The sequence below is a fragment of the Ovis aries genome, chromosome 10 (assembly GCF_016772045.2).
Source record: "Ovis aries strain OAR_USU_Benz2616 breed Rambouillet chromosome 10, ARS-UI_Ramb_v3.0, whole genome shotgun sequence".
NCBI lineage: Eukaryota > Metazoa > Chordata > Mammalia > Artiodactyla > Bovidae > Ovis > Ovis aries.
The window spans coordinates 25876988-25901170 of record NC_056063.1 but is presented as its reverse complement, the minus strand read 5'-3'; the positions used below and the strand labels follow the sequence as shown (position 1 = coordinate 25901170).

At 45.6% G+C, this 24183-nt stretch overlaps 1 protein-coding gene across 6 annotated transcripts in view; it reads right to left on the bottom strand.

Annotated features, from left to right (window-relative positions):
• Positions 1-24183, bottom strand: part of DCLK1 (doublecortin like kinase 1) — a 350076-nt gene that overhangs the window by 83644 nt on the left and 242249 nt on the right. For 4 of the 6 annotated variants that reach the window (XM_012184574.4, XM_042255148.2, XM_012184573.4 and 1 more), the window contains exons 5-6: positions 18254-18370; positions 396-490 (exon numbers count right to left, since the gene is read on the bottom strand). In XM_012184574.4, the coding sequence (XP_012039964.1) occupies positions 396-490; positions 18254-18370 (212 nt within the window). Of the gene's footprint in view, positions 1-395; positions 491-1440; positions 1512-18253; positions 18371-24183 lie in introns of those variants that run through there. The other 2 variants (XM_060394446.1, XM_012184575.5) reach the window with 1 other exon arrangement.

Genomic DNA, 24183 nt, shown 5'->3' with positions numbered 1-24183 from the left:
AAACCAGGCACTTTCCCTTCTTAAGGAAGGCTGGTGACCAGCGATCAGGCCTCCAGTGAAAATCCTTACAGCCCAGGAAGTTTACAAACCAGTGCCACTGAAGTCTTTGTGTGTTCCAGACAAAAAGAGAAAGGTGTTTAGAAGTGAAGCAACAACTGTCTATTCTTCTTGGAATGAAGATCAGGACAATTTTTACTGGGAAACTTAAGGTCCCAAGTCCTAGCTAAGAGAAACCAGAGCCAAAACCAGTAACCCACTGTCGGTCACCTCCTGCCCTCACTTGGTTCTTCCTTAGAGACAAGCAGCCCTACCTCGAGAGGGCTGTTTGCTGGCACCGTGCCAACTGCACAAAGACGTGGACAGGTCTTAAATGGGGAGCTCGCTTATTCTCTTACCCTCTGCTTCCGCAGGCTTCCGGGGCTGGTGGGTGATGGGCTGGGAGACTTGCCCGAGCGCGGAGTAGAGAGCTGACTACCCGGGGTTCCATTAACTGGAAGCACAGAGAATCACAGAGAGAAAAAAAAAAAAAAGGCTTATTAAAGAATTCCCCTGACAAATCAGCTTCACAGAGCAACAAACAATTAAAGAGGGACATTTGCTAAAATTCCAGACACCTTTTTATCTACAGTCCTGAACACTAGCTTCAGGGAGAAACCTTCAGAAATTTACTTGTTTTGTGAATCCTGTGTTAAATATAGCAGCAGGTTTTATATATATATAAAAGTACTTTGCACAACTTTTCTGGTGATTTATTAATGATGCTTTTAACTGTGCCCAGAGATATGAGGCATGTGGTTCTGAGACATTTTTCAATGAAATTCATGCTTAATTCTTTAGTTGAGCTGCCTAGTACAAGCCAGTGGGAGTAAGTATTAGCACAGCTCATAAGCGATAGTCCCAGTGACTTGTGAAAGCAGATGGCTGTCTTTGTAAGAGTTAAGAACTCGATTCTAGTTAAGTTTCTGCATCCACTTGTGCCCGGTACATCCCCCAGCCTAACTTGGAAGGACCTGACTCCAGCAGGACGAAGTAATTGGCACAGACACTCAGAAACTCCTCAGTTAGTTTGTCCTGCTGTTGAAGATAAAACTGTTTTTTTTTTTTTTCTTTTAAATAGGTTTAAATCACCAGAATCAACCTGTCTCTCAAGACTGCTACACATTATCCCTAGACTGAGTCAAAGTCACAGAACTCAAGTAAGGCATCCTTTTCTCTTTGTAGCAGTCCCTCTAAGAACTGACAAAACACTTAAAGACGTGACTCTACAAAGATGTATCGAGTCCGCCACTACTCTGCCTATAAAAATGTCAACTTTTCTTTTGTTACATGTTTTACATCCACAGCCAAGGAAGTCGGGTTAGCAGTGAGACACACACATTCTGCAGGGTGCAACATAAACATTTTTCCATGAGGGAGAGAGCGATCATGCATTTAACTTACCTTCTATGAGTTCTAACATGGACACAGTCTCAGTGTCTAACCTGACAAGAGCAAGAGGCGAAATCCCTTCTCAGCACTAAACCCAGCACCGCGGAGGGAGGAGGGAAGCGGCTGGATTAGTTAGGGATGGCTAAGGCTGCTCCCAGAGCAGGCTGAATGAGATGCAGGATTCATCAGCAGATGCCTTTCCTGCGTAAGGCTGACGTCTTCCAGGCAGCAGTGGGAGGTGCGGGTTCTGTCTTAGGCTACATCAAAGGTGTCAATTAAGCCTCATGCCAACGCGGAACCACGGCAACCCCCACCGCACCACGGCCTCCCGGAAGCCGAGTCCTTTCAGGGTGCTCCACACTGAATCATAACCAAGTGCCTCTGGGGGCAAGAGCCCTAGTGACTCATATGAAAATCAAAATGACAAGACCTCTTCCGAAGCCCAGTGACTCTCCGGGAACAAGGGGTAATAAGTCCACCCTCAGAAAATTCAGTGGCGAGGTACATGTTTATTGATTTTTCACACACAATGTTTGCACCGAAGCTCAGGGCCCGTGCATGTGGGAAGTTCCTTGTTTTGTCATCTTCTCCAAAGACCTTTAACAAATGTCACAGAACTCATGCTGTACTAATTTGTGTTTTGCCTTTGAAATTTATTTGGTGACTCCATCTAAAACACACGCAACTACACACTTTCCTTTTTTTTTTTTAACAGACTGAAGTAGGCAGCACCAAGAATGCTTTGATTCGTGTGCCTTCTCTGGTCCTGTCTTTGTTGAATGAGCCTGCTGCCTAGGGTGACTCTAACAGGAAGGGGTCTGAAACAGGCAAGGACTCAGGAACTGTGGGCAGAGGCAGAATCTACAGCTAATAAGGCAGGAGATGCCTTAGGGTTGAAAACAGGCTCTGGGAATATCATCTTTGCCCACATTCTACATCACTTTACATCACCCCTACGCAGACTGGGAAAAAAATGAGCAAATGGGAAAGCAAACACAGTACTCACATTTTTTACTTTTGGGACTCTAATCTCAGCCAGTGGAACATTAAAAAAAAAAAAAAAAAAGATAAAGTGCATGCCCAGTAAAAACTGTCCTAGGAATAGTCAGCTTAAAATAGCAAAACAAAACAACAACAAAAAGTTTGCATCTCCTAAGTACTCACTATGCCTGCATCTCAGCTTATCAAAAACTTACTTTCCATGGACTAGTTAACACACTTAAACCTTTTATATATATACACATATACGTATATACGGGGCTTCCCAGGTGGCTCAGTGGTAAAGAATCCACCTGCCAATGTAGGATGGCATCCATCTGTGGGTCGGGACGATCCCCTGGAGGAGGGCACAGAAACCCACTCCAGTATTCTTGCCTGGGAGATCTCATGGACAGAGGAGCCCTCCGGGGTCCATGGGGTCACGAAGAGCAGGACACCACTGAGCAACTGAGCATGCACGCACCTACTGTCTATTTGCACGCGTACACGTGCACACACACAGCGTTATCTCACTGAACTCTCAGGGTAACTCTGTGAGGCAAGCAGCATTGTTCTACAGATGCGGCGGCATAAAGATGATAACCTGGCCAGTGAATACAGTGGGTGAGTGAAGTCGCTCAGTCGTGTCCGACTTTGCGACCCCATGGACTGTAGCCTGCCAGGCTCCTCTGTCCATGGGATTCTCCAGGCAAGAGCACTGGAGTGGGTTGCCCTTTCCTTCTCCAGGGCATCTTCCTGACCCAGGGATTGAACCCGGGTCTCCCACATTGCAGGCAGACGCTTTACCCTCTGAGCTACCAGGGAAGCCCCAGTGAATACAGGGTGGAACTGAAATCCGTGTACTCGTTACCCTCACCTTCCCCTACAACACCAGCCCTCTAACCTGAAGGAAAACCACACAACTCAACTCGAAATCACAACAAAGTATTCTGAGAGGGGGAGCACCGGGGGTTGCTCTTGGCCCCCAATCACCTATGGGGTCAAGACTAGCCTACAATCTATACAGAGAGGGTAGCAGGTAGTGAAGTCAGATCTAAGTGTTAGTAGCAGTTGGCCAGGTAAGTAAGGTAAGCCTTGCTCCAAGGCAAGAGGACCACCTGTTTCATGGCTGGACATGGAGGAGGCACTCTGAAGGGACCTCAGCAGGTGAGCATAGCAGCAAGTGGAGTCGGAAGGAAGGACCTTATGAATGCCGATGGAGGAGGTGGCAGGGGTCACATAATGCAGGGTTTTGAAATTCAAGTTAAGGAGTCTGGTTCTTATCCAAAGCACCATGAGAAGCTATTGAGTGATTTTAAGCTGGAACCCAGGGGATCAGATCTGCATTTTAAAAAGCTCTGAAGAGCTCTTAAGCCGTCAAGAATGGATGAGAGGGGAATAGTAACGGGAACAGGACATCCCTTAGTCAGATGTTCAAGTGGGAGAAACTGGGGCACATTTAAGGGTCTTGTGGTGAAAGAGATGCGGTGGCTCTATTTGAGGAGTGCAGTGGAGGGGGAGGGAAAAAGAAACATTTCAGAGAGATTTAAAAACTGAAAACAATAGGACATGGTAATCAATCGGTAAAAAGGATTAAGGCTAGAAGATTAAAGTCAAAGTCCCTCAGTCATGTCCAACTCTTTGCGACCCCATGGACTTAGCCTGCCAGGCTCCTCTGTCCATGGAATTCTCCAAGGCAAATCTCCTGGAGTGGGTAGCCATTCACATGTCCAGGGGATCTTCCCAACCCAGGCATCGAACTCAGGTCTCCAGTCTGCAGGCGGATTTTTTATTGCCTGAGCCACCAGGGAAGAGACTTAAGACTCAACATTAAAAAAAACTAAGATCATGGCATCTGATCCATCACTTCATGGCAAATAGAGGGGGAACAAGTGGAAGCAGTGACAGATTTTATTTTCTTGGGCTCCCAAATCACTGCCGACTGTGACTGCAGTCATGAAATTAAAAGATGCTCCTTGGAATAAAAGCTATGACAAACCTAGCCAGCATATTAAAAAGCAGAGACATCACTTTGCTGACAAAGGTCCATATTAGTCAAAGCTATTTATTTTTCCAGTAGTCATGTAAGGATGTGAGAGCTGGACCAGAAAGAAGGCCGAGTGCCAAAGAACTGATGATTTTGAACTGTGGTGCTGGAGAAGACTCTTGAGAGTCTCTTGGACAGCAAGAAGATGAAACCAGTCAATCCTAAAGGAAATCATCCCTGAATATTCACTGGAAGGACTGATGCTGAAGCTGAAGCTCTAATACTTTGGCCACCTGATGCGAAGAGCTGACTCACTGGAAAGACCCTGATGCTGGGAAAGATTGAGGGCAGGAGGAGAAGGCAGTGGCAGAGGATGAGATGGTTAGATAGCATCACCAATCCAATGTACATGAATTTGAGCAAACTTCGGGAGATAGTAAAGGACAAGAGAGCCCAGTGTGCTGCAGTCCATGGGGTTGCAAAGAGTCAGACAAGACTTAGAGACTGAACAACAGCAAGGCTAGAAGTAGAGAGAGTTTGGAAGGACATAGAGTTTGGACATACTGAACTGAAGCATCATTGTATGTATCTTGATATACATGGCCGGCATAAAAAAAGGGAAAAAGTTTGCATTGCAAACTGGTGTCATTTTTGCAGTTTGCTATGAGGAAACTGAGGTTCAGAGAGGTAACCTGTGGAAAGACAAGCAGCTGGAACGTGAGAGAGCTAGAAATGAGTCTCATTCAGTCCTACTCAAAGAGCTGCATACTTTTCCCGTGAGTGGCCTCATCAGAACACGTCCAGGCCTATCACTCTGTCTGCAGAGCTGAGGATGTATAGGCTTCTCTCTCACTGGGGCACTCGAATCTGCCTCCTTTATTTATAGCCACTGGGCTCACGGCTTCTACTTGTCTTGCCATCTCTCAGGAGAAATGAAGTTCAAGTGCCAAACAAGTCACTGACAGTCAAACATTTTTGGAACAGAATCTGCTTGTAAGTTGGGAACGACCTGTATTGTTAAGGTCAGAGTTCTGTAGAGACTCTTCCTCTTGGCCACTTAAAAAGCACCATCAACTTCTTAAATTGGTTCTTGACCTCCAGAAAGCATCATACTCCTCATCCTACTGGGATAAGTAATTTTGTTTCCTAAGTAAGGTTGACACATGCATTGAGTCCCATTGTTTTTTAATCCTGTCCTACCAGAAATCCCTGAGTGCCAATAAAAAAGGGTTTTCTCACTTATTTAACAGAACTCATTAAACGTCAACTAACAAATGGTATCGCAGAGGCCTTTACTAAACAATTCTTTATTCTGAATGGGAAAAATCCAACTTCACTTCACATGGTTGTTTCTAAATGGCCAAGCAGGCCCAACAATTAGTTATTTCAGTGGGAAGTCACTAACATCTGAATTACTAAAGGACCCATCAGATCCATTGTCTTAGATCCAGCTCTGGTTTCCTTTGCTCACATCTGTCTGGATACAATTTAAATGCTGTATACTTTGTTCTGATTTTTACCTCCTGAATGAGAAGTGCTTAACTCTGGGCTGCATTATTCTCATATTCTGTGATGATCAATTTCATAACTAGCCATCAAAGATCTGTAGAAGAAATCTATGGGGCTGATTTCTACCATCTCCAGTCCATCCTCCCTCAGGGGCGCCTGAGCCTAGCAAGGACACAGCAGCCTGAACTGGACATAGACCATGACTCCACATGAAAGAGCCGACCTCACCTCTTCATTATCAAATATCGATGATCCTGCTCTCCCTCATTGGAGCCATGAATTCAGGAATCTATAATCCACCATTCAGCACATGCAGCTGCCACTTAACACATACCTGACTCTGTCTAATGGTCCCTGTTCTCCCAAAGCTTACAATTGAATATGAAAGTTACCAAAAAAAAAAAAAAGTCTAGAATCAGGAAATACTTGGCTTACTTGTTCAAATTCATTGCTCCTCTTAAATGACTTTAAACTCATGTGTGTTTGAATTTGGCAAACCCTTTGTAAACTTAAAGGATTTTTCCCCTTTACTGTTTCATTAGTAAAAGGCTCAGACAGCAAGTGAAAACAAAATGCTTGAATGTCTCAAACTGGTCTGGAAGCTAAAACAGTCTCCATGCAAGACCATCTCATTACAACGTGACTAACCTTTTGGACCTGAAAAGCTATCTTGCTGTTTATCTATCTTCATTTTGAACTTAGGTGGCTCGTTTATTAATAATTATGCCGCTGCACTTGCAGGCATGGGAGGAGGGAATGTGTTTGCATGCATGTGGGTCCATCTATCCATCTGTGTGTTCAGGGGGTGGTGATTCAGGCAGGCTTCCCGGGAGATCTGGCTGCTTGCCTTAGACTTTCCCTCACTCCCTGATCATGGAGGAGGCTGTAGATACTCTAAAATATGTTTTCCCAGCCCTTGTCCATTGCCTGCCACATTATCAAGAAAGGAAAAAAAGAAGGAAAAAGCAGATGGAGTCAACCTAGGCAAAGACAAAACAGACAAGTGTCTGATGGGTGGGAGAACTCTTGAGAAAAATGCTTTTTCCTCATTTCATCTTTGTAGGTGCTGACTTCATAGATGAATTGGAACCCTGATTTTCTCCATCCGTCTGCATTTTCTTAAACAGGGACAGTAGGTCCAATTCAGAGTGACTATCTTATTGGGTCAGGAAGATCCCCTGGAGGAGGGAATGGCAACCCACTCCAGTATTCTTTCCTGAAGAATCCCATGGACAGAGGAGCCTGGTGGGCTACAGGCCGTGGGGTCACAAACAGTTGGACATGACTGAGCGACTAACACTTTCACCTTACTGGGACGGTCCAGTGGTTTAGACTCTGCACTTGCACTGGAGGGGCATGGGTTCTATCTCTGGTCAGGGAACTAAGACCCCACATATCACGGGGCATGCCCCCCCCCCACAAAAAACAAAAGGACTGTCTTATCTGCTGTGGACAACAGCAAGGCAGGAGGTCAACAGAAACAGAGGGGTTGGAGAGAGGAACATGGCTCTGTGAACTAATTTTTTAATATTTACAAATGGGGCCTTGAACCTTAGGAGATCTAGGCAACTTGAAAAGATCCCACTGTTCCTCAATTCACTCATCCAGTCAACATTTACTCAGCAGTGATCATGAACTTGAAGGCACTGTAGGATGCATTAAAGAACTCCTGCCCTCAGAAACCCTGACTTGGTCAGGTGACACAGCCTGACCTGTCGCCTGTAGCCTGGGAGCCAACTCAACTGTCACAGGATGGGGGAGGAGGGGTAGACCCTCACAGAGGTCAGCTGGGCCACACTGGGCATGTGTACTTTTGACGAGAAGTGATAGAGCAAAGGCTTCTAGAAAGTGACAGGAATAAAGGTGGGAGAGCTCCAGGGGTTCCTGGTGGAAATTTAAATTGGTTTCCAGGCTAGAACACAAGTCCAGAGGAGACATGAGAGATACAGCTGGAAAGGAAGACTGTGGCAATGCAAGACAGTTCATCCTAGAATAAAGAGCTCAGAATCGATTTAGCGGACGGTAGGTAATGGCAACAGGCTTCCCAGGTGGTACCAGTGGTAAGGACCCGTATGCCAGTGGAGGTCTGATCCTTGGCCTGGAAAGATCCCCTGGAGGAAGGCATGGTAACCCACTCCAGAATTCTTGCCTGGAGAATCCCATGGACAGAGGAGCCTGGCAGGCTGCAGTCCATAGGGTTGCAAAGAGTCGGACACCACTGAAGTGACTTCACACATACACACAAGTAACCGTAACACGTCTAACAGCCCCCAGGACAGAGGTGAAGAGCAGAGGTCAGAGGCAGGGAGGGGGCTAGCGAGCTGCTCCCCCAGCTGCAGGAAACTGGAGTCCTAGAACAGCAAAGGAGGGCCGAGAACACGTGACAAACTGAAGGTGGATGAGGAGGAGAAAAGGAGTCAAGATGCTTTCACGGTAAAAGGAAAGAGATCTCGAATTTCACAAGACAGCATCATCTGGAATGCTGATTTAAAATGATGAAAATCTGTCGGCAGGGATGGCAGAAGAGGCTGGTCATTCTGGAGGAATGAGGTGATTAAAGGCGCCACCAGGGGTCAGCGTGGGGAGGGGCTCTGGGGGCTGAGTCCCACCCTGCCAGGTTCTGCAGGGCGGCCTCCGCTTGGAGTAAAGCCCGGGCGACCGCCCCCGGGGGCAGCCCCGGAATGACCCCCGGGACAGAGTGCCCGCTGAAAGGGACTTTCCACAGGTCACCAGTGGGTCCTTACTGCCGAGTCCTGCATTCCCTCAGTCCTCAACTCTGCTTGCCCTCATGTTAACATTTCTGGCCTCTTCCTCCATCTTGAAACTTTCTGCCCCCTCTCCCTTCCCTTCCTGCGCACTCACCGTGCCCTCGCCTTTTCTGATGTGCTTTTTTTTAAATCGAAGGCTAGCTGGTTTACAGTATTGCGTTCGCTCCTGCAGCGCACCAGCGTGCGTCAGTGTGCACTTGCCCCCTCCCTCGCGAGCCCCCTCCCCACCCCCCATCCCTCCCCACCCCCCATCCCTCCCCACCCCCCATCCCTCCCCTCCAGGTCATCACAGAGCACCGAGCTGGGCTCCCTGTGCGAGGCACCAGCTTCCCACTAGCTAGCTATTTTGCACGTGAGTGTATATATGTCAACGCTACTTTCTCAGTTCATCCCACCCTCCCTCCCTCCTTGGCCGAGCCCGGTGCCCACGAGTCTGTTCTTCAAGTCTGCGTCTCTGCTCCTGCCCTGGAAATAGCTTCATCTCTACCATTTTTCCAGATTCTGCATATATGAGTTAATATAAGGTACTTGTTTTTCTCTTTCTGACTTACTTCACTCCTGTCCTCTGATGGACCCTTGTAACTGCACGTGTTCCTGCAGTTCCAATCTCTCCTTGGGTTGAGGGGAGGTGCCTTTTACATTTCTATTATTTAAATCACTACTGACACTGTATGTCAGTGTCTCCCCAGTACATACACAGAAAGCTCAAATCTGACTTCCACACCGTTCCTTCCTACCTGCCTACTGATGCTTCTGGAGCATCTCACGTGGACGTGGCTACAAGGGGACCCATCCCTCATCAATGGGCAAATCACCTCTGATCCCCTTCTCTTTGTCTGGCCTCACATCCAGTTAAATTCTTAGTTTCATTTCCCTTTTGAAGTTCCCCACATTTTATTAAAGATTTTTTTAAAATGTAAGCCATTCTTAAAATCTTTTATTGAATTTATTACAATATTGCTTCTGTTTTATGTTTTGCTTTGTGGTCACAAGGCATGTGGGATCTCAGCTCCCCAACCAGGGACTGAACCTGCACCCCCTGAACACTGGAAGGCAAACGCCTAACCACTGGACCACCAGGGAAGGCCTGTCCCGCAGTTTAAAAACCTGTTTAAATTCTGTCCTAACAGTTCGTTCCCGGGTGGCTTCACAGAGCCTTCCTGGCCCTCGGTCCTTGCTGTGTAGCCATCCTTTCTACCCCTGTGCCATTGTATATAAATTCAGATAAATAACTAATCATGGCCTTACTAGAAGTCACCTTTTACCCCCTAATACACACAACATTGTTCTCATGGCATAATGAATGGTGCAATCTCAGCGTAACCAACTGGGCTGCCACCATCTTCTTCCTCTCCTAGAATTTTATCATCCATTTCTACTGGACTAGCAACTGCTCCCTAAATTTGCCGTATGTTTCCATGCTTTTGTGCCTTAACTCACTGTTTTCTCAGGTGCTGATGCCCTCTGGGCCCTTCTTATCCTGGCAAGACCCTTCAAGTCCCAATTTATAAGTCTTTTTCTCTGACCCTATTAATGAGATGTAGCCCTATGGCACCTACTATACTATTATAGTAAGTAACATATGTGTTTGTCTCCCAGCTTGAAGATAAGAATTGCAGTTTAATCACATTTGTATCCCTACAACCTAATACATGCCTGGAACACAGTTAATGTCCTGGATATATTTAATTAACATGGGGCAGTAGCGGTGAGGATTTATTAAAGCAGTTGCCATAGGGTGCTGCCCCCACAGATAGTGTGTCACGATAATGGTTCAAAGTTTCAAAGAGTATCTTTGGAAGTACTCACCTGCTGAGCAGGGTGGTGGGTGGGGGAGGGGGGCAGCAGTTGATGAGTGCAGGGAAGGAGAATGGAAGGGGGATTCACCTCTATAGGCAATAGAAAATTCTAAAAACACAGGGAATGAGTCATCAGCCCTCTGGATTTGCTTGCTGCATTTTGTTTTCAACGATTCTCTTGGAATGCCAAAGCAGAAAAGATCCTCTATAGAATGTATATGTCTGAAATCTCTGCACCAAAGGAAAAAGACAGCTAAAAATTAATAGCTGGCCATCTGCCTTTGATGGTGCTTGCTATAAGTTTTAAAAATTGACAAATTGGACCGGTATGCTGATTAAAATTCTCTTTGCTTCCCCAGCTTTGATCCTTATCTGCATATGTTGCATAAAATATTTTATATAACTATAAAAAAGTAAAATTTGACTAGCATAAATAAAAAAGACTTGAGGATTTCCAAAGTCACATTAAAGTAAGTTTTAAGCCTGAGAAATATAAGATAATGCTTCCATCGTGGCAGAAGGTCATCAACTAAGGCATCTAGCATTTCCTTCTTTTAAATGTTCACTCCCACATCTCTCGCATCACTGGTCCTTGGCGGGTTTCAGTGCATACTGAATGAATGAATGTCTCAGACGATAAGCTTCTGGAGGGCAAGAAAGTGCATCAGTTTATGCTTGAATTGATGAGCATAAGCATCCACTGGGGACTCAGTTATGTTTGTTCTGGCTTCTAAACAGAGGCAGTCACTATGTAAGAAAGAAAAATGGCCATCCACCTGACTGGGAATAAAACTCTAAAACAAACAAAATTCAAAGTTCTTATAAGGGATCTAAGAGGCCAAAAGTTTGAAATCTCTAAGTTTTTAAGGAGGACTGCAGCAATGATGATTCAAGATAGGCAAACATAGCTTTCTTCTACTTTTAACATTAAGAAAAACAAAATAAAGCAAAACAAAAGCTTATCCATTCTTACTGAAATTGAATGGATGCATAAAATACTCTTATTTGGAAACAGACTTTGTTATAATTTCCTCGTGCAGATAAAGGAATTTGTTGACGAGAAATTCACCTTTAAAATTACACATGTTGTGAGATGTCTATGTTCCAAAGAGACACATGAATACAACTTCAATCCACACGAAACTCTCTTTATGATGCTCTTACATATTCCTGTTTCTTTAAGAAGTAACTGAAACCAGTTTTCACCATTTCTTTTTTTAACTAATTAATGTTTGGCTGTGCCAGGTCTTCATTGCTGCTCACGGACTTTCTGTAGTTGGCGCAGATAGGGGCTACTCTAGCTGCGGTGCTCGGCTTTTCCCTGTGGTATGCGGGCTTCTCGCTGCAGTGGCTTTTCTTGTTGTGGAGCACAGGGTCTCGAGTACATAGACCTATCGGGCTATAGTGCACAGCTATAGGGCTCAGTGGTTGTGGCGCATGGGTTTAGTTTCCTTGAGCATGTGGGGTCTTTCTGGACCAGGGATTGAACCCATGTCCCCTGCATCCATCCGCAGGCGATTCTTAACCACTGGACTACTGGAGAAGTTTACCCCATTTCTTAATGATACCTCATTCAGTGTTTCAGCACACAATTGTCTGGGGACTCCTTATTCTTGTTTAGACTTTTTCTCCAGCTCCAATTTGCCTTCTTTGGACCCTTTCTGTTATGGAGACTAATAATAATTCAACAGCTCTGTGAATTACGCTATGTGTAAATTAGTTAGGGGGCTTAACCTGTGTGCTTCTTGACTGGAGGGGCTATTTCTTTCATCTCTGCATTATTAGTGGCTAGCAAGCGCTCGACACTAGCAGGATTGAACTTGATATCTCTGAATGTGTAAATGAACACCTTACATTAATAACTCACCTCTAACTTCTCCTAGTCTCGAGAAGAGGAATGAGTAAGGAACAAAGAAAAGATTTACTGAGGAGTCTCATTCTTGTTCTAACATTTGACTTCTGTCTACTACTGGCAAACATCATGAAGTTGGAGTGAGTCTTTCCACCCCCTGGAATGCCCCTGCCTGGGACTAACACTTGGGTTTCTATTGCAAAGGGTTATGATGTTGTAACCTAGTTCAATCTTAAACTAGGTACTGCATCAGTTATTTCCTGAAGATCAAAATTTTAATAAGCAGAGGTGAAGAAACAGATATCAAGAATGGCCAGCCTGCTGTGTCAAGAGCACTGGAAGCCCCAGTTGCCTGTTCTGAGCAGACACATTATCCCTGTGACTCTGGGCCAAGCAGTTCCCCCAGCCCTGGCCCTGCTTCCTCATTTAAAAGATAAGAGTATATATTATAACAAAGAATAATGTCTTGTCTTGCTTGTTGTTGGGAGAGAAAAATAAAGAGATTAAAGTTCTATGTTAACTCAGATGTTTCATTTAAATGTAAAGGCCAGGGCTTCCTTGGTGGTCCAGTGGTTAAGAATCAGCCTGCCAATGCAGGAGACATGAGTTTGATCCCTGGTCCAGAAAGATCCCACGTGCCGCAGAGCAACTAAGCCAGTGAATTGCAACTATTGAAGCCTGCGCACCGAGAGTCCCTTTTCTGCAACAAGGGAAGTCACCACTATGAGAAGCCTGCACAGCGCAGCAGAGAGAAGGCCCCCCACCCCCAACAACTAGAGAAAACCCTCACACAGCAACAAAGACCCAGTGCGGCTATAGGTAAATAAATACTTCTTAAAGTGGTAAGGAGATCATTAAAAAACTTCTTAAAAATAAATGCAAAGTCAACAAAACAATCACAGATAGCATGGGGACCTACAAATCTCAACTTCATGCAATGCTCCAATCTTTGTATCAGGCAGGAAGGTGAATACTGGAAGCAGAAATTTTAAAACTGAAGGAGAAACCAGTTCAAACTTTAGGTGAATGTGTAAGGAGGAGAAACAAAAACTCCTCAATGTTACAAAGTCAGGTTCATGGTGGAAGGGGGCTGTGGGGGGCATCAATGTTCCAGGAGTATGAAAGGGAAGTTATTCACATTCCAGTCCTATAATTTATGAAAAATGCTATACAGGCTGTTTTAAGGAAGTTCAGATGCAATCAATACAGAGATAATTCACTGCTCCCTTCCACGTTTTCAAGAGACAAACTTGAGTAGAGGCAGGAGTCTCAGGCTAGTTCAGTGGAGAGGACCAAGGCAGCCAATCCCTTGACATCCAGTAAGGACACCTGCCCTCAAAAGACATGGAGACACCTCTGAACTTTCTAAACCCTGGGCTTAGGTCCTGGGAAAAGGGGTCCTTGAGGCAATCCATGCATGTGCGTCTGGGTGTTGCTGCTCTATAAACCCTCTCAAATAAGAATCATCCAGAGGAAGGTGGCAAGATTTGGTAGCAAGTCAGAATCAAGAGACAGTCATCACATATTGTAAGCTCTTATATAACCAGGAAATGATTATATGGCATATCTTCTAAATCAAAAAGCAGGGAGTTGAAAACTATATGCATAAAAGGCTTATATTAAAACATGATGAGTTCTTCTTTACTTTTGACCTAGAAGTTTAAAGATACCTTGAATAAAGTGTTAATTTTTTAAGAATACATTGATTTTAGGATGGACTGGATTATACTTTCTGAATAGAAATGATAATTACCTGGCATGGTGTACCTATCACATATTCCAGGTGATTTCTGGTCAAATCAACCAGGTTTTAACTGGTGGAAAAGGGATTCAGAGAAACAGCAGAAAATAGAAATGCTTGTTCGAAGCAACCTATTGATTTTGAGGTAATGTATCCTATGCATTTTAAACTTCTAAAGAGAATGGTTCCAAACGTTGGCAGTGACAAATTCAAATACATCTAATACATTTGCCTATCTCCGTTTTTGAGTTTCCAGAATTACTTTTGGTAAATGATATAGTCATCTTTATTTATAAGATTAAAATTAAATACATTTATAAGATTTATATAATCTTAAGAGATGCTGAATAGTGACTCTGTGACCAGTTAATTCCAAAGTGAAACAATTTCCTGTATTCATAATTATCTTTTTAAGATTAGAGTGATGGCTCTTTTTTTTTTTCTTAACTGAAATTTTAGATTCCTTTTTTGAAATAAAGTAGGCTCTTCATTATTTACAAGCTTATTTTTTTCTGAGTTGCAAAAATTCTCTCTTCCTTTTTTTTTCTTTTGTCCCTATATTACCAATGGGAGGCCCCTGTTCAGTCCTGGCTGCCACGATTAGACAGACAGAAGCATGAAGACACCTCTGCATCTGCAGTGGAAACCTGAGCTGCGGATGATAACTGCTCCGGGTGTCAGGAGCCGGTCCTTGGACACGCGCACAAGAATCTGACCTGCCCACTACCTTCTATGACCTATGGAGACAAGAAGCAGAGAGAAGAGAAATTCCTGCCCAAACCAAAGAGCTTCTAACTGCCTACAGCTCTTAAAAACACCACCCCCAAAGGTAATAACAAAAAGTTAATAGCAATAAGTGCACATTGATTCCCTTAAAGTATCTATGATATTAAGAGACGTAAGATTTCGGCTAATCTCTCATTCTCATTATTAGATACTTCCCCCTCAACCAAACCTGATATTTTTTAAGTACTTTTTGAATTTTTGATTTTTTGGTCTTGCCCCACTACATGTGGGATCTTAGTTTGCTAACCAGGGATTGAACCCAAGACTCCTGCAATTAGAGGCACAGAGTCTTAATCACTGAACCACCAGGGAAGTCCCATACCCCATGCTGTATACTAAGAGGAAGGAGAGAGGAAAGATTAAGTAAAGCTGTGCAGTATCACAGTGGGTTGGATAGGGCACAAATATTGTTTTTCAATATAGACTTTTTTTTAGTGGTATTGATTAACATTCCAACTAATGTGAGGCCTGTTTCTCTACAGCTTTTCACAATTGTACTAAATAGCCACGATTTTAGGGAAAATAGGCTGGCTAGGCCCATCACCTCCTCTTCCTTCCTGCTCTGTGGGACTTCATCCTACAGCCCAGGTGGGTCTGATTGGAAAAAATGAGGACTGCTCTTTGGTCAAGACTGATCATCCTCCAAAGGGCTCCACTGTAACCTGTTGGTTGACTAATAACAAGCTCCCATTCCCGAGGGGAGCTTTAACCAGCAGCTTTTCTGTCATCATCCCACCATTCTTACAGTCTATATCTGCAGGTAGGTGGCATCTCCCCGGAAGGGAGAGCCTTTCTCCAGTATCAATTTCCAGAGAAGAGGTGATCTTCAGACATAAACTCTCTTCTCCCTGGGGACTGGCTCTCTGAAAGCAGGTCATTATGAGGAGGCAGAAAAGGAGACTGGCACTGGCCACTCTCCTCTGCGCACTGCTACACGCCACAGCGCAGGGTTACAAGGGCTAAAGACGGACACCGCTGCCCGGAGGCAAACAGGGTGGTAGGAAGGAAGTCGTCTCTGTTATGCCAACAGATGAAGACGAGCAGGCCTTGTCTTCCACCCTTGACGGTCCAGAGTCAGTGACTCCCCATATTTATCTCTCCTTATGTTACCCACAATCCAGGGGTTCTTAAACTTAGGTGAACATCAGAATAACCTGGAAGGCTTGTGAGAACCCAGACTGCTGGGCCCCAGTTCAGGGGATGGTGATGCAGCAGGAACCACACTCTGGAAACCACTTCCTTACCTGTCTCTCCTCCTAAATCTGGGACCGGGATCACCCGATCAGAACTGCCTGTTTTGTCTTTGTCAGAATCTAGAGAGTTTGGGGATAAGAATGGCACACTCTATACCAAATTCCCAAATGACTCTCATGAACTTTAAACTTTTGAGTCTAATCACCTTCAGTTCAGTTCAGTTCAGTCACTCAGTCGTGTCCAACTCTTTGCGACCCCATGAACTGCAGCACGGCAGGCCTCCCTGTCCATCACCAACTCCCGGAGCTCATTCAAACTCAGGTCCATCAAGTCACTGATGCCATCCAGCTATCTCATCCTCTGTCGTCCCCTTCTCCTCCTGCCCCCAATCCCCCCCAGCATCAGAGTCTTTTTCAATGAGTCAACTCTTTGCATGAGGTGGACAAAGTATTGGAGTTTCAGCTTTAGCACCAGTCCTTCCAATGAACACCCAGAACTGGTCTCCTTTAGAATGGACTGGTTGGATCTCCTTGCAGTCCAAGGGACTCTCAAGAGTCTTCTCTGACACCACAGTTCAAAAGCATCCATTCTTCAGCATCAGCTTTCTTCACAGTCCAACTCTCACATCCATACATGACTACTGGAAAAACCATAGCCTTGACTAGACAGACCTTTGTTGACAAAGTAATGTCTCTGCTTTTGAATATGCTATCTAGGTTGGTCATAACTTTCCTTCCAAGGAGTAAGCGTCTTTTAATTTCATGGCTGCAGTCACCATCTGCAGTGATTTTGGAGCCCCCAAAATAAAGTCAGCCACTGTTTCCCCATCTATTTCCCATGAAGTGATGGGACCAGATGCCATGATCTTAGCTTTTTGAATGTTGAGCTTTAAGCCAGCTCATCACCTTACTCTTTAACAAAGTCTGACATCAGTGTTCCGTCCAGTCTAGGCGAGCTTAACGACACAATAAGGGAGGAGCTCCGAGTCCATCAGAAAATAGGTGAGGCACACTCAGCCCACCTCAAGGGCCAGTGTTGTGAGATGCTGTAGCCATGCTGTGGGGAGGGGACAAAGTGAGAAGCAGGTCTTGCAGGACCTGCTAGGGAAGAGTGTGCGTGCGCGCATGCAAAGTCGCTTCAGTCGTATCTGACTCTTTGCAACCCTATGGACTGTGGCATGCAGCAAAGCCCCCAGGGAAAAGCACCTCTCAGAGAACCAAGGTGGACCACATGGTCCCGCTCCAGCCAACTAACAGTCCCTTCTTCTAAGACTCATTTCAGAAGTTTCCGTTTTAATTAGGAAAAAAAAAAAAGATTACAGCGTCTCCACTTTTAAACAGGGAGGCTGTAACTCACACTGGGCAGTCGTGCCTGAGGGAGGTCCTATAGCCCCCGCCTAGAGATCTTCTCACATCCCTCTGGGACCACACTGCTGAGTGTAAGAAGGCCTCCGTGTAGACCCTAAAGGTCTCGGTCTCTATTTATAAGAGCTTCCCTGCCTGCCTTTGTGAAATCAGATGATGATCACTCTGATGGATGTATCATTTAATAATTCACATTCAACAGTTTAGAGCACTTAGTAAATAATCACCTACCACCGTGAAATAGATCTTCTACCTAAGACACAGACAGACAAACTAGTTTGTGTCAGTTTAAGGCCCAAGAAGGACAGGGCAGAGCTGAGGCACTCATCCTATGAGTCCACATCCTGCTCCAGCGCCGCACTAGAGCCCAGGACAGACAGGAGCCAGGCCCGGAGTCACTGCAGTTCCTGTGGCCCCAGGGCTGTGCTGGGGCCACAGCGAGAGTGTGCTGATCAAGACTCCGCGACACAAACAGCAGCCTCCTCACCAGCCAGTCACAAGTGGAACAGAAGCTTTAATGGAGGTTTCTGGAGTCGGGGGCCCTGAGCCTAAAAAATACTTCTTTTTTTTTTTTTGAGCAGAAATGATGCAAGTCAGGAGCGTCCTCCTATTTTGTGGGCAAGTCTGGGTTTTCCGAATCTTTCATTAAGTTTTCCTGAACCCGATGTTTTTTCTTACAGCCAACATGCTAGACTCTGGCAAAGCTGTTCCCCCAGCTTACCATGTTCTAAAATTATAAACCGGAATCTGCACTCCGTGGAAACCTCACGCTCTGGGCTTTCACACACCTTCTGCTCAGCATGCGTCACAAACAAAGCAGTCACTCCGGGCTCCTCCGCGGCCTTACCTGAGCTGGTGGATGCCGGAGATTTGCTGCGCCGGGAAGGCCCTGGGCTCTTGGTGGTGCTCCTGCGGGATGATGAAGCTATTTTGGTGTAGGAAGTGGACTTCACCACTCGACATTCTGGGGAAAGAAGAAAGGCCGCATGTCAGTAGAGGGGCACGGCGCGTACCATTCGAAATGTACGATAAACTTGGAATCAGAAATATACAGCCCTCCTCGGTCACACGTGATTCCTGCCAGCTCAGTGCATGTCTATGACAGCAGAACCAAGACGAAGACCAGAAAGGGCACAGTGGACATCTTAGACATCGAGCTAAATGCAGTTGTCTGTCTGTATTCACGGGGATTTGGTTCCAGAACCACCTGCCCTGAACCACCACCCCCAGTGGTTGCTCTGGCCTGGCCAGGTGGCCCTGCAGGAGATTCCCATTTCTTAAAGATCGACAAGAGTGCATAAAACATATCAGCACAAATTAAAAGGTAGACACAAGCAAGAAACAATATCAGAAGATACAATCAGAACCACCATATTAATAATGACTGAGAGTGTGCCTCGAGGTTTTAATTCACAAAACAGGGGACTTCCCTCATGGTTCAGTGGCTAAGACTTCCCACTCCCGATGCAGGGGACCCAGGCTCACTCCTGGTCAGGGAACTAAATCCCACATGTTGCAACTAAGACCCAGTGCGGCAAAAAAAAAAAAAAAAGATATATATATATATATATATATATATATGCACACACAGAGACACTTAAGAAAAATGCATACACTATGATTCTTTAAGAGAGTAAAGTGTCAGTCACTCAGTTGTGTCAACCCTTTGCAACACCATGGACTGTAACCCACTAGGCTCTCTGTCCTTGGGATTTTCCAGGCAAGAATAACAGAGTAGGTTGCCATGCCCTCCCTTCCCGGGGATCTTCCCGACTCAGGAATCGAACCTGGGTCTCCACTGCGGGCAGATTCTTTACTGTCTGAGCCACCATGGAAAGCCACATAATTCACAAAACAGATCTTTCCACCATGTGACAAGGACATCCACTTGGCCCAAGGCTCTGTCCACACCACTGACAACACCTCCTGGAGTCTGTCCCAGCCTACAGACATAGGTCTGGCCTCTCAGAAGTACATTAGGAACAAGATCGGACAGATATAATGCTGCCTGTCCACTGGCATGCTTCCAGTGACATTTTTACCCAAGTGTTCGCTCCATGCCAGGCGATGAGCTCTTCAGGCCTGGTGGAGAACACACGTGATTTTGGAACCAGAAACACCGACCACCTGGTAAGAATCTTTTAACCAGTGAGGGCTAGTTTTTCTTTTGTGGGCCTCATATTTGAAAAATGTTGGCTTATGAAACAAATTGCACAAAATAATAATACATTTCTCACTGTAAATCAAAACCAGGACTACAAGGAGGGCCGGTTAACTAGGATTTTTTTTCCTAGGTCGTGAACATTTAGAGGTCACATGAATTTAAAATAATAATTTAAAAAAGCCCGGCGTCTAGTTAGCAGGGATGAATGGTTAAAATAGAAAGCTACCAGATGGCGCACACTGGTAATAACACCCATCTGTGAGCCGCAAAGTGAATTAAAAAGTTGATTTTGGGGTCTGTCGCATGCTGTTTGCCACAGGTGCCAGAAATTGCTAGTTCTGGGCTCCACCTACCAGCTAGGGTTCTGGAGCAGCATAATAGAACCACTGTTACCACACTAAGTTGACATGTTTCCAGCCACCAGAAAGAAATTGGGTATTTTTGTCAGGCGGCTTAGTCTTACCAGAGCTAATGTAGGCGTTCTGTTTGATTTTCGGAGTACTGGAAAAACCTTGTGGACTCATGCCGTGCTTCTACAGCGCCTATGGCTCCTCTTGAACTCATTTTTTACCATATTATTAATCCATCAAAAGGATTCATTTATCCATTTGCCTCCCCATCCCCAACGCCCTTGGTGGTGGTTTAGTCGCTAAGCTGTATCCAACTCCCGCAAACCCATGGACTGTAGCCCACCAGGCTCCTCTGTCCATGGGATTCTCCAGGCAAGAATACTAGGGTGGGTTGCCATTTCCTTCTCCAGGGGATCTTTCCGACCTAGGGATCGAACCCAGGTCTCCTGCACTGCAGGCAGATTCTCTACTGACTGAACTGGGTACCACCTAGTCCTGGAATATTTAAAAGCGCATAATAGTTGCTCAATAAATACTGGCCCACATTGTTACTCATCTTGTTACCGCCTGTGTGAACTCTTAACTATTATTTGCTAGAATGATCCAACCTATTTTACAGATAAGGCAAATGAAACTCTCAGGGGCTAAATGGTCTACAATGGAATCCCAGCCTCTCAGATCCTCACATCCCCAGGATCTGGTGCGGTGGCCTGTTCCATTGTGAGTAAAGACTGGCAATTATCAGTGACCATGGGCGGGGCAGATAGACAAGTGGGTGGTAGTGGATAATGCGAGGGAACGTAAGCAACCCATTCTCATAATCAGTAAATTAAAATTTAAATACTAAATTCAAATTATCAAGTCGGTCAAGTCTTATCAAGTGAGTCTATCAGAACGCTTACTGCATCAGAAAAAAAAGAAACAAGGAACTCTCTTTCAAAAATGGAATTATAGGAAATAATCGTTTGGGAGATCATGGAGTCTGAAAGATAATTACACATCTCATGCCACTTGCCTTCAGGATAAGACTGAAGCTTCATGAGTCATACAGGGAGATTAGCATAGTCCTGAAAGGCTAGGGTTGAATAACAGAAAACAGACACGCAACAATAACTGCACCCTTCGCCCCTGCCACCACCCAGGGTCAAAATAAAAGCAAGTGAAGACACCTGCAGCATAGCCATAAATTAGAGGAAAAAAAAAAAATTACAAAGGACTCCAATCATCTTTCCCAGTACAGTTTAGATTTTAATTACTTTAAATGGAAATGGTATTTTATGATGGTGAAAGATGCCGTGGAGAAGGACAAATGCTTCATTACTTTGGAGAGAATGCCAAAATTTCTGTCAGCTTAAAAGCACAATTTAGAAAGCTTGTGACTAATGTAATCTACATGGCCAGTAAAGTACAAAACCTTATTTGTTCTCACGAAGGCCATTTCACAGTGTCTGGCAAGGAAGCAAAGAGCACCCTCCCCTCTCTGCTGGAGTCATTTGCCTTTGGAGTCAATCACTTTATTCTGATATTTTTGGCATCTTCCTCTTAAGAGGGATGCACTTCCTTTGGCTGTGGGGACACTTCTTGAGGAAGATGAGATTGAAGGGCTGTAGGTAGTAAGCCAATTGAAAGAAGCTTCAGGACAGTAATTTCTCTTGCCACTGATGGTCACACCTTACCCAAGTACAGAAAATCAGATGAAATACATTAACTGGGTCTCTATGGCTGGACCTCCCATAGCAAGCAAATAAGCAAGCAGTCTGATTAAATCTCTGCTTCAGAAAGTCCCTATAATCATAGCTCTGCGAGGGGGAGACTACCATTCTCCATATGGTCTGTACTAATGTTAGCTTTACAGATGTTCTCATAATCTGGTAAAAGAGAAGTGAGGACGTTTCCCACCTTCACCCTGGACCCCAACTCATGAAACAGGTGCTCTGTGATGGCCAGATTTAGACAGCCAGGATGTGAACGCAGAGGGAGGAAACTGGAGAAGGATACACCCTTCGGCCCCGTTCCCAGTGGCATGAGAACGGCGCCCCCCCCCCCACCCCGCCGCCCCATTAGAGCAGGTTCTCCCCAACTCAGAAATAGTTGGGAAGTGTAGGCTGATGTGTAATGAAAGGTGCCGGAGAGCAGGAACAATTCCAGAACTCCACCACCGGCATCGGCAGCTCACCTGAGCTCACACAGCTGAGACGCTCATGCATTCAACAGAGCCTGATAGTATCTTTCGGAAAACCTTGAAGGACAAGGTGATGTCTCCTCAATGCCTAAGCAGCCTTAGGGACACGCTGCAAGCTGGCTAGAGAATATCCTCTAAACAAGAAATTTCTTTACTCCTCTAATCTCTTTGTAAAGCCAGCAGAATAAAATCACTGTCAGGCAGAGACCTCCCAGTGATCACTACTCTAAATTCAGTTGTCCTGAGCTACTCATGAGATGGGCACGTTCATCTAGAAGCATCTGTTACCAGCAGACCAGCAGTAGATGCTCTGTGCGTTCTTGCCCATCCTGATAGCAAAGACAGGCTCCCCACTAACTTGGCAAAGGTACAAAGCTTCCAAGCGGAACCGTATAGCTCAGGTGGTAAAGAACCCACCTGCAACGCAGGAGACCCCGCTTCGATTCCTGGGTCAGGAAGATCCCCTGGAGAAGGGAACGGCTACCCACTCCAGTATTCTATACAGGCCATGGGGTCACAAAGAGTCGGACAGGACTGAGTGACTTTCACTTTCTTTTACTTCCTCTTCATGGCTACGTGCCAGAGAGTCAGGGAGCCCATTTAGTTCTAGAGACTTTTGACAAATACAGCGCAAGTTCAGTGACCAAAAGAGAAAACCTCCAATTCTGGCGTCTAACTGTCCAACAAAAGTACGTCTTACATGTTCAGATGCTCTGGGTTGGAATGACCCATCTGCGAATACCATGGTTATAAATGGTTACCCATTCAAAGCTGTCCTCAATTCATGAATATCCTTCCCTCCTGTCTTGGTGAGGGGCTGGCCAGCGTCTTTCTGGTGTACCTCCAGTGCCTGGGGTATTTACCACCTTCTGGCTCAGCCTTCTGGCTGTTGAAGCTCTGATCATCCTGCTTAGCCTCCAGCTTTCAGTGTGGATGAGCTGGAAGACCATTCCTGGTGTGACTGAGAGCTCAAGTTTACTTCCTATGGAAAAATAATGATTTTTACACTTCAGGGCAGTCTTTTAGTTGGCTCCTAGGAACTCCCTGGTGGCCCAGTGGTTAGGACTCCACAGAGTTTAGGTTCAGTCCCCGGTAGGGGAACTAAGATCCTGAAAGCCTCACACCAAGGCAAAAAACAAACAAGCAAAAACTTCCACAAAAGTAGGCTCCTGCAAGAAGGGCTGGTCTGCTGCGTTTCCCCGGTGGGGATGAAGGCTCTGAGAACTGAGGCCCATTCTCTTTTTTCTGCACCACTTAGGTTCAGAGTCAGTTCTGACACCGCAGTGAAAACCCCCGTTCCTACTGACGGTGGGGTTTGGAACCAGCGTTCCCAAGCTCCGAATGCAGCAGGTCTTGGCATAAAAGCAGTGGAGACAGAAACACCCTAAACCATCGATGTTTTAAAAAAATAAAATCTGTAGCAGATTGGACTGGAAGCAAAGGCGCCGGCTGGAGTGGCTTCACTGGAGAATAAAGTCCCAGAAACTGAGATTTTTTAAAGCACCTTCTAAAAATATATCTCTGCGTGTCTAAACCCAGCACCTAGACTGGCCCACCACAACCCTCAGGACCCCCAGCTCAGAATGGCAGGTGGCACACACGTGTTCCTGCGTGATGTTGTGTGGCTGCTGGCTGTGAAACTAACAGGAATCGGCTCGGGAGCACTTGCTGGCTGGGTGCTGACCCTTCCATAACATCTGGAGGAGGCTTTCTTGTGCTGGCATGCTCTGTCCTGACATCTCGGGAGTCACCACTCATCTACTGTTTTAACTGTGTGAGCAATTCTCTTCCCCAAATACTTTTTTTCTCCTGAGAGTCAAATAAAAAGCACTTTTCCCCGCGTAACAGCTGAGTGTATCTGGTGCTCTAGGAGACTGCGGGTAGCCCAGGCTCCTGCGGTCCTGTCTGTCACCCCTGAGTGTTCTCCGCGTAGTCCAGCCCGCTCATCGCACCATCGTCAAGTTCAGCCCTGGGGAAAAGAGAAGAAGAGGAAGGCTTCCGAGTACTCGACAGGAAAGGCTGCTGTGTGCCTTGCTGCACCAGATCTTTCCTTCCTGATGCGAATCTGGGTCTTTCCTTTT